This window comes from Brassica napus, chromosome C8 (assembly GCF_020379485.1).
Source record: "Brassica napus cultivar Da-Ae chromosome C8, Da-Ae, whole genome shotgun sequence".
NCBI lineage: Eukaryota > Viridiplantae > Streptophyta > Magnoliopsida > Brassicales > Brassicaceae > Brassica > Brassica napus.
In genome coordinates, this window is record NC_063451.1 from 30,020,928 (window position 1) to 30,031,235 (window position 10,308).

Here is a 10,308-nt window from a genome sequence, read left to right on the forward strand (position 1 = left end):
AGCGCCGGAAAACCACTAGTACAATAGTAAAAGGCAAATATAAACCATGGGAGGAGGGTGTCCACGTCAGCTCAAATAATCAACCAATTAGAAAACAACTATGTTAATGAATAATTCCACGTCACCCGAAGCACTTCTCTTTCGTGTTCTCACCGTCTTACCGACAACGAAAGAAACCGACCTAATTTGTCGTTACAGTTCAATCGTAAATTCTGCATTCAATTATTATTAAACAAATAAGAAACTCTTCAAATTCATCATGTATTCCACATCACTATATTAATCGATGGCGAGTTCTAGATTCGAAGATTCTAATTACGCGAAGAAGCTGTTTCATCTCTCCTCTTTGTTCTACGGCGCAAGGAGACGCCTGAGCTTTTTCCTGGTCAGAGTCGACAATGATTCAAGGTTCTGATCTGATCTGTTGCTACTAATTGCTTTCTCCAGTAAACTAATCTTATATGTTGTCAGGTTGAATCATTTTTTCTTCTCATGATTCTTAGTTTTTTTTTTAAAAAGACTTCGATGTCCATTTGTTTTTACTAAAAACTTCGATGTCCATTTGTTTTTACTAAAAACTTCGATGTCCGTTAAAATTCTTTTGATTATAATTTTGCTTCTGCGCTTTTTTGGTTTTCTATGAACTGACCAATTTGTTTTGATTTGTTTTTTTTTGTGTAGAGCTTTTGTAAACTGGGAAAACACTGAAATATTTCGATAAAAGAGTTGACCTTCCACCCCAAAAGACCATGGAGTCTCTCCAAATTACACAGAGGTGGCATCCAGCTCTTGGATTATAGAATGAGCGATTTGATCGATACAGTTGACAATCACGAAGGCTCTGTTTGTTCTCACTCCATAGCCTTTCTTCTTCTAAAGAGGTAAGATAGGAAATCTATGTACATGATAAAAACTGCACACTATAGAAGTTTACTGGATTTTTTCATTACCCATACGAAATCTATGTACATGAATAGTCTTCTAGATTGAGATACATAAGCAACTCACATATACATTTTAGTTTTGTTCATGATCTTTGTTATGTTCTTGTGAAAAATGCTGATTGTACACAGATGATAATGCTGGTGAAAAATGTAGATTAGTACCTATTTAAATTCTCAGAATAGTTTAAGCACACACATATAAATATAATTTTGATGACTGTACACAGAGTTGCTTGCATCTCTTTGTTTTCTTTTGCTTCTTTTGTTTTTCTGTTTCTCTATATTCTATTTTTGTGGTCAACCCTCTATATTCTGTGTAATTATAAGTTTTAAATCTCAGAGAAACCATATTGTCTGCATCCAAGAGTTTTATTGCAGATTATGTATATCCTATTTAATTTAAAGCTTGGTGATGCATACTTTTCTTTACGACGGGCCTTTAATAAGATAATTATTGGTATTTATTTTACACCATACAGTGATCTGTAGAAAGTAATGAAGAGGAAGGTGGTGCTTACAATCCACTGAAGCTGCCAATGGGTTCGGACGGGAAGCCAATACCATACTGGCTCTACAAGCTTCATGGACTTGGCCAGATTTTTTGAAGTTCTTAGACCATCGTCAATGTTAAAGTAGACAGTGAAAACCACTATGTTGACTAATCAAATTTGGTGTTGTTGTGTCGTGTAGAAGTTTGAATGCGAGATACGTGGAAACAGTGTCTACATGGGTAGAAGGGCTTTTGAGAGACATTTCAAAAAAAAGTTTCACCACCAAATGGAAGCCAGAACTTGAAGAAGACTTACTCTGATCTCCAACGTCAAGGTTGTGTTCCACCTTTTTCCATCGAACGGAGCCGTTGCAAGACCTTGAAAAAAAGTGGCACATCTCATTAACTCAACTTCGTAATTGATAGATGTGGGACCTGAAAAGCTTAAGGAGGTAATGACCATACTTCATGTTTATATGATCCCTGAAGCATTTTTCCTCTAATTATCTGTCTTTTGTGTCAATCAGGCGCTGGGGGCACTGGGGCTGAAAGTTGGTGGTACTTTGCAGCAATGTGCCGAGAGACTTTTCCTTACAAAGGTTCGTACACTTCCATTTTGATTTCAAATTTCTTTATATAAATAGATTAGAGCAACATGATGATTTTTCATGTTTACTTTTCTGAGGTTTTAAGACCAAGAGCCTAAAGTGCTCCAATTTTTCTTTCAGGACTACAACTGTTCGTCTCAGTGCTTTCGATGTTCAGGCCAGCCAACTTCACAAGAACTTATTTAGGGTACGTGTTGAGCTTACTATCATTGTTGCCACCAGAATTAGTCCCAAGTTTGTTGGTGGTCAAAACCATCTCTCTACCATATCTGTTTGTAATGTTTTCCTGTAGAAATATTATGATACTGAATACACTTAAATTTGCAGGTCGCCTATTCATGATGATTCAAGTTTATATATTTTGGAACTTGCAAATAAAGAGATGTTGACTTGACCAACCGCTGGTTTGGGCGAGTCTGGAGCTAGCTGCTCCACAAGTTCTACTAAATATGGTGGTATAAAGAAAATTGCGCCTGTTACGGTGTCTGAGCTAAATGCATACGCTCTCAATGCTTCTAGCAGTGTGACATATTGTAATGCGTGTTGACATGACGGAAATAACCACCCCAGTGGTAATTCTATGCCTGGCGCAGTGGCGCTATATGTGTGTCCTGCATCTGCTCAGATGGTCAGAAGTTAAAAGAAACTGACATAGCTATAGGCAGTGGTGAAATCCTTGTGAACCCAACGCCTCTGCTGAATGAAACCACAACAGCTGCTCAAACAACTCTGATGAAAGCTTAACTACATAAGTTACCATATATAGTTTCCTGCATTTTCTGAAACTTCATTTGCATTGTCTTTTTCAAAACATCGTTTGGTCTCAATTTCATGTTTCCAACTTATTTATCAATAAAAGCATATTTCAATATTGGACCGGATACACATCAATTTATTATAGTTCATTGATGTGAATAGATCACTAACCATTTGATTTCTTTTTACCTGACGAAGTACATATATTTACTTTGTAGGTCAGAATTACCTTTGACAATTTTTACGAAAATTTGAATGAAAATTATTTTTAACATGATCTTCTAAATTATTTTTTAAATGAAATTTCAGTAAGTTTAGTTTTGAAAATGCAAATATTTAATTTAATTAAAGATAGTTATATTTGTTTGTAAAAAAGAAAATAAAATAAAACATCCATGCGTTGGATATCTGCACTTTATGCCACACACCTAAGTGGTCTATGTCTATTTTGTGTGAGCTTAAAAATTTAATCGATGTTAAATCAGACCAAAGCAAAAAATTACTAATAGCCAAAAAGTTCATATATTCATAACCAAACAAATTGAAACTACACCAAAACCGTAACAAAAACAAATTAGATACCGGAATATCTAAAATATATCTTATATATCTAAAAATATTAGCTTTACAGTATTTAGTTTTAAATAACAAAATATCCTTAAACACTATAATAAACCATTATTTGAATATCTCTTCTTTTATTTGATGTTTTTATCCGAACAACATGAATTATTAAATATTTAATCCAAAAATCCAAATTATCTACCTTTTTAAACGAATTATTCAAAATTACTTAAAAAGTCAGAATTGAACCAAATTGGATCCAATATTAATAATTTATAAAACTTTTATAATAAATTAATAAATTTCGTCGGTCCTAAGTTGGATTCAAAATATCACATAACGATAAAATAATAAGATAATATGTATCAAATAAAATCAACTATGTTCTCATTTAAATCATATGAAACATATTTTCTGTATAATAAATAGTATAAAAGCAATATGAAAGTCAAATTTAATTTTTTTAAATAATACGTATAGAATAAAATCAACTATTTTCTTATTTTATACAAAATATATTCCAAAATATAAAAAATCTAAGAAATAAATCTTTTCAAAAATTAATTACTCTATATATTAATAAAATATTAGTCCCAACATTAGTAATTTATATAACTTTTATAATAAATTCAACGTAAAATAAACTTTTTATCATTTATTTTCAAACCCTAATTATGAATTCAAATAACATGATTTATCTGATTTTAAAAATAATCACATATAAAATTCAAACAAGCATATATATAGTTACAATTTGTATAGGTTTTCCTTTACTTACCTATTTTAAGTAATTTTTATTATAGTAAATAACATATTTCCTCATTGTATGACTTAATAATTTAAAGAAATAGAAAATCAATAAGTGTTGCCAAATTCAAAAAACTAACACATAAAATTAATTCATGTTTTATGTGTTTAACATAATTGAGTACAGTTTTAAAACAATTTTACTTATTAAAAAGTTAAAATTGAACATATATTGAGGACAAAGTAAAATAATAATATAAATAATAAAAATTCAATGAAAATAGAGAAAGTTTTTAATTGATAATAAATTAGGCATTTTAAATATTTTATTAAAAACTAATGCAGACTTTTTTTTCCATTCAAGAATTAATATTAGGAAAAACAAACAATTTTGACAATAAAACAAAGCTGTAACAAGGCTAAACATTTTTGCATAATGGAAAACAATGACTATGGTAGAGGTAACTATCTTGGTAAGTATCTCTATGCCATAATTTTACTATGCATAGCAGAACATGAGGAATGTATGAAATTTATGGATCGTCATGAACGACAAACCGACATGTCTGAAGCTGACAAATGATGGAGTCGACTAAACATTGCTTATGTAATATATCTATATTAAAAAATAAGTGTTGTAGAACTAATATAATATTTATAATGCCACCAAGAAAGCTCCATATCAATAATCTGGAAAATCGTTGCATTGATTGTTATTACTATAAAAAAATGGTAAAGTTCTTGGAGTTGGTTTTATGGTGACTAACAAGTGTCTACGCTCATCGACCGCTACTCAATTTTCACATTTTCTGTTTTCAATGTTTTTTTTATTAGGTTTACTTTACGTTCTTCGCATTCAATATAACATTCTACTTTAAATAAGAAATGCAGTTTTAAATAACCACCACTTCCACTTGAATACCATATTGAAAGATTATGATTTCAACATAAATTACTCACAACTCAATCCTTCTAAACCCAAAATATTACAAATCACCTGAATATTGGATCAAATTTTTGTTAGAGGAAACAACATGAAGACCATTCGAAGCTTTCACAACATATCAACGCCACAATTCTTTAATATAGAAACAACTATTTAATTTTAAATATATCTTATCACATATAATCTCTCCATACTTCAAATTTTCTGGAAAACAAAAATCATTATCATATACTCCCTCCGTTCCTAAAAGATGTATGTTCTGGAAAAAAAATTTGTTTCAAAAAGATATATTTTTTACTTTTCAATGTATGATTTTATGAAAAATTGTAAGTTTCAAAAAAATTAATGGTGTTTATTGAATTTCTATTGGCTAAAAATTATGAAAAATTGTTATTCACAAAAAACAATGCATATTTAATGAGTTTTCTTAATATATGTGAAAAGTCTAGAATATACATCTTTTAAAAACAGAGGGAGTACTTCTCTTGCAAATGCAAATTTAAAACACAAATCCCAAAATCACACAAAAAAATAATACCATAAATCACATATAAAGAATATTCCCCCCCCCCCCCCCCCCCCCCCCCCCTAGTATAAATAACATGCCCAAACAACCCCATTATCCTCAACCCATTGTGATGATTTGGTTCTTAGGATTAGTAAGTACTTAATAAAGCTGTCTTTATTAATTTTTATTTGACTCTTGTTCAATGATAGCAAAAGATATTTAATTGCATAATATTTGTAAAAACCGCTAAATGCATTTATAAAGAGTAACACATTTTAGCCAATTGGAAATTGATGATTAAAGTTAGACTTTTGTGCTACCAGTCATCTTTAATTGCATGGGGGGGACCATAACGAACTAGGGAAGGTTATTGTAAGAGATCAATGCCAAAGAATATGAGAACTCTGGTATCTCCTCTTCGTTATCAAACACGTTACAGTTAATTTTTTTAACAGGAAGATGCACATAGAACTAGTAATTCATCAGCTAGGAGCCTTTTGTCACGTGAAGTTGGATCGTCCATGAAGCACGGTCATTCTGGATTCTCCCCAATAGATACCCATAATTCCCATTTTGTAAGAGTTACCTATGTTTTCTTATCTGATTTCTAATGCATTTGTAAGAGTATTCCCATTTTGTAAGAGTATTACCTCACCAAGCACAAATATACTTCTGATTGATATCTATAAATGTAAGTTTTGGCTGCAACAAACTCCAACGTCGGTTACATTCGTCAATACATAACAATCCTATCTATACTCTACTAACTAACTTGCAAAGGAACCTAACACAGATGGGTTTATGACATATCATTGGACTAGTTGCTTTTGCTTTGGGCTTGTGTCTAATTGTGTCTAACAACTGACTCATGCGCTTAACAGACGATGTTAACCAGTCTTAATCTAAGCTTCTTTTTTTTGTTTAATGCCATCATCATACACTACTGTCCTCCTAGATTGAGTAATGATGAGTTATGTGCCTTTGAAACGTTTTAGAAATAATTTTATTTTGCTAAAAATATACATTAGAAATAATTTTATTTTGCTAAAAATATACAACTACTGGCACACAAGTATCAAACTCGAGAAGTTGCAACTTTTTTTTGTGTATGTAAAGAAATACCACATAGACAGTTTAACGGATGAAGATGACAGTTATGCTCACGGCAAGGGACTTAGAGCTTTGAGTCATGCCAGGGTGGCTAAGCCTGGCGATCTTAGGCTTTAGGGTTGTTAGAGTCTGACAATCATTTTTTCTGATTAGCATTTTCAGTACACTTAATAAGCAATATTCAGTTTACTCAGAGACTTCTATAGAGGAAGTCAATAATCGGTTAGCCAAATAAACGAGTTAACTAACGGTGAAGTACGAGATAATGATGGTGGACACAGCTTCCTGCTAGAGTTTTGAAGTTGTGAGCTTTTTAAGTTCTCTTCTCAAAATCTTGCCAGATGGATTTTTGGGGATCGAACCTAAAAATACGACTTTGCGTATCTTCTTGTACCGCGATACCTAAGCAATCCAAACAAAACTCAGAATAAACCCAAGGAACAACGGTTAGATTAGTGACAAAACATGATCTAAGCATTGTTGGACAAAAAAAAACCTGTTTTGCAACGAAGCCCATGATTTCACTCTCGGATAAGTTACTTCCAGCTTTTCTTACGATATACGCCATTGGATACTGCCCAGCTTTCTCATCAGGGATGCTTCAAAAACAACAAGACATGAACATAAAAATCTTCAGCAAAAATGGTCATTAAAATAGAACAAATTAGTGATGGCGTCATGTTAAAAGCAAGTTCTCACGGTATTACTGCTGCGTCATCAATCTCTGGATGAGCAAGCAACAATGCCTCTAGTTCAGCTGGAGCAACCTGACACCATCACCAAAACCACCAACTTTACAAAAAGACCAAACTCAAGCTGGTTATATGTATTTATTTTTAATTACCTGATAACCATTGCATTTGATCAGCTCCTTTAATCTATCAACAACAAAAACAAAACCTTCACAATCAATGTAACACAAGTCACCAGTCTTCAACCACCCTTCTGAATCTATAGTTTCTGCAGTAGCTTCTTCATTCTTGTAATAACCTTTCATCACAGTGGGGCTCCGGAGCCAGAGCTCACCGGTCTGATCCACACCCAATAACCGACCCGTCTCCGGATCCACAATCTTAGCCTCCACATTTGGAGAAAGCAAACCAGAGGAACCGTACCTCTCCGTCTCCTCTTTAGTAAACATAGTAGCAACTATAGCCGTCGTCTCAGTTAAACCATAACCTTGTAGAACTTTAACGTTCGGGTAGTTCTTGACGAACTTCTCGATCACCTCTCTACTCAGAGGAGCTCCTCCAGCTACGACGGTGTGCAATGAGCTCACGTCGTACTTGGAGTTGATCTCCTTTGCTCCGTTAACCATGGCTACAACCATCGGCGGGACGAGAGTGAGGTGCGTGGGACGGTGAGCCTCCATGGCGGAGAGAAGCTTAGACATCTCGAACTTGGGAAGAACCATTGTCGTCCATCCTAACGCGATCAAGCTCGTCGCGAAACCGCCGAAGCTGAACACGTGGCACATCGGGATAGTGCAGACGGTTCGCTGCTCTAAACCGAACCGGAGCCGGTACGTTTGTACCAGCGCGATTAGGTTGCGGTGCGTTATCATTACTCCTTTGCTTTTCCCCGTCGTGCCTGACGAGTATAGCAACGCCGCCGTGTCGTCCTGGTTGACTCGATGCTTGGCTCGTGACTCGCTCCGTTCATTCTCCATCATCAACTCCAAGCTCCCTACTATCTTCACGCCTTTCTCGTCGGCTTGTGCTCCGTCCATGAGAACCACCGGGAGGTTCCCGTTCGACGCGGCGGCGGCGAGTTTGGAGACGAGTTGGCAGGTGGTGAAGGCGAGAACGGGGAGCGAGTCTTCCATCTGCTTGGCGATTTCGCCGGGAGTGCTGATCGGGTTCGCCGTGGTGATGACGGCGCCGAGCGACATCACGGAGAGGGAGACGACGGGGTAGAGGATGGAGTTTGGGGAGAGTATAATGACGACATCGCCCTTGCGAACACCTAACGAGTAAAGACACGCGGCGACTCTCTTCACGCCGAGCCAGAGCTCGGAGAAGCCGAGACGACGGCCGGTGACGGCGTCGACGAAGGCGGTTTTACCGCGGTGAGGCTGCGATGAGATGAAAGTTGTGACGTCGAGATGTTGGTTTGGCGGGGGGAGAATCATGGGGTCGCGTTTGCTGTAGAAAATGGAGTTTGACTGGCAGAAACCACTTTTCCTATCTAACGCCATAGTTTTTTTTTATCCTATTTCGCCGACGGCGGCCGTCGTGCCTGACCGTTGAGATAGTGGACCTTGGTTGTCTCGTAAGGGCACCCTCCAATCTATATTATATTACACGACCAAAGTAGATAATAGTGAAGCGAGAAAATTTCAGTAAACCGATTCTTTAGTTTAGAACAAGTCTTCCTAGATTGTAGGAAGCGCAGTCTGACCAGGGCTGATCCTGGGCAAAGCCTAATGAAACATTACTCTCAAATTTTCTGAAAAATTTTATATATAAATAGGTCTCTCGGGACCGGCCCTGAGTCTGAGTTGTTGTCTGATTTTTGATTGTTTAGAATTTTTGCTGTTACTTCTGTGGTCGTAACTTTTTTAAAGGAAATCTATTTTTTAAAGCCTCAGGTTTTTTTTTTTTGAAGTAGGGAAACATGTACAAAACAAAAGAAACTAGATTTTTAGTGATTGCAGGGACTTTGACTGATTTTATGAAAACCATAGTATGATTGGTAAAACTAATGGTTTTGAAAACTTTAATTACTTTTAACGTTTTTAAGGCTTTAGAATGGTCTATTTAATCAACTCTGTATAAAAGTTCTAAATATAAGAAAGCATTCGGGCACTTGAGTTTCTCTAACTTTTTCTCTTAACAGAGTAAGTGGTATCAGAACCTTGCAATCAACACAGTATTTGCAAACTCTAGAATGTGAAAGACAGACAATTTAAAGAGTAAAAATAGGCGATAAGGATTCATCGCTAAACATTCTCCAATTTTTCATTCTTCCTTTTCATTCTCGATTGATTTTCAGCCATTTACATCAAAGAAAACCTTTAAAACATAACCTAACATAGTGTGTTTCAATCACGAATGATAATGGTTAATAATTTCAATTAAAAAATGGCAGAAGAAAAATAACCGGTCACAAATGACGAAACCAAAAAAAACTTATGCGGAGAAATCTCTTGATTTGAGACCATATCATCTTAATTTTAAATTTTATTGAAAACTGTTATAAACCATGGATGTCCATAACCGATCCGGTCCATAAACCGGCCCAACACCTAGAGAGGGAGAGAGAGGCGGCCGCACAACAAGAGGAGACAGAGGCGGCTTAGTAAGGGGGAAACCCTAGTTTCCTTTTCCTTTTATTTGTACACTTTCCATATTTATGTCTTTCTTTTTATCTCTTTGTAACTCTCATATATAAGGGCACCTAATGATTGATTAATATAATAAGAACTTACAGATTCTAAATCCTTAAGTTTACAACACGTTATCAGCACGAAACTCTAAATCCCTAAGCTAATACCCAAATCCACACACCCTAAAACCCTAGCCGGCTTGAACCCTAATCTTCCCGGCAAGAAACCTAAACCCCGATCGCGATACAAACCATCCTGATCCCTAACCTGTTCGCAACCTGATCAACCCGATCTCAGCTCATCCAGC

The 10,308-nt window shown here is 35.4% G+C and overlaps 1 protein-coding gene across 1 annotated transcript; it reads right to left on the reverse strand.

Moving 5' to 3' along the window:
* Window positions 1–6,798: 6,798 nt before the first annotated feature.
* Window positions 6,799–9,964, reverse strand: LOC106431155 (4-coumarate--CoA ligase-like 2). Its single transcript, XM_013871964.3, has 4 exons — window positions 7,518–9,964; window positions 7,373–7,440; window positions 7,170–7,272; window positions 6,799–7,075 (listed from the first exon to the last, which is right to left on the reverse strand). The coding sequence occupies exons 1-4, from the start codon at window positions 8,868–8,870 to the stop codon at window positions 6,962–6,964; spliced, it is 1,638 nt and encodes a 545-aa protein (XP_013727418.1). The 5' UTR covers window positions 8,871–9,964; the 3' UTR covers window positions 6,799–6,961.
* Between the last annotated feature and the right edge of the window lie 344 nt (window positions 9,965–10,308).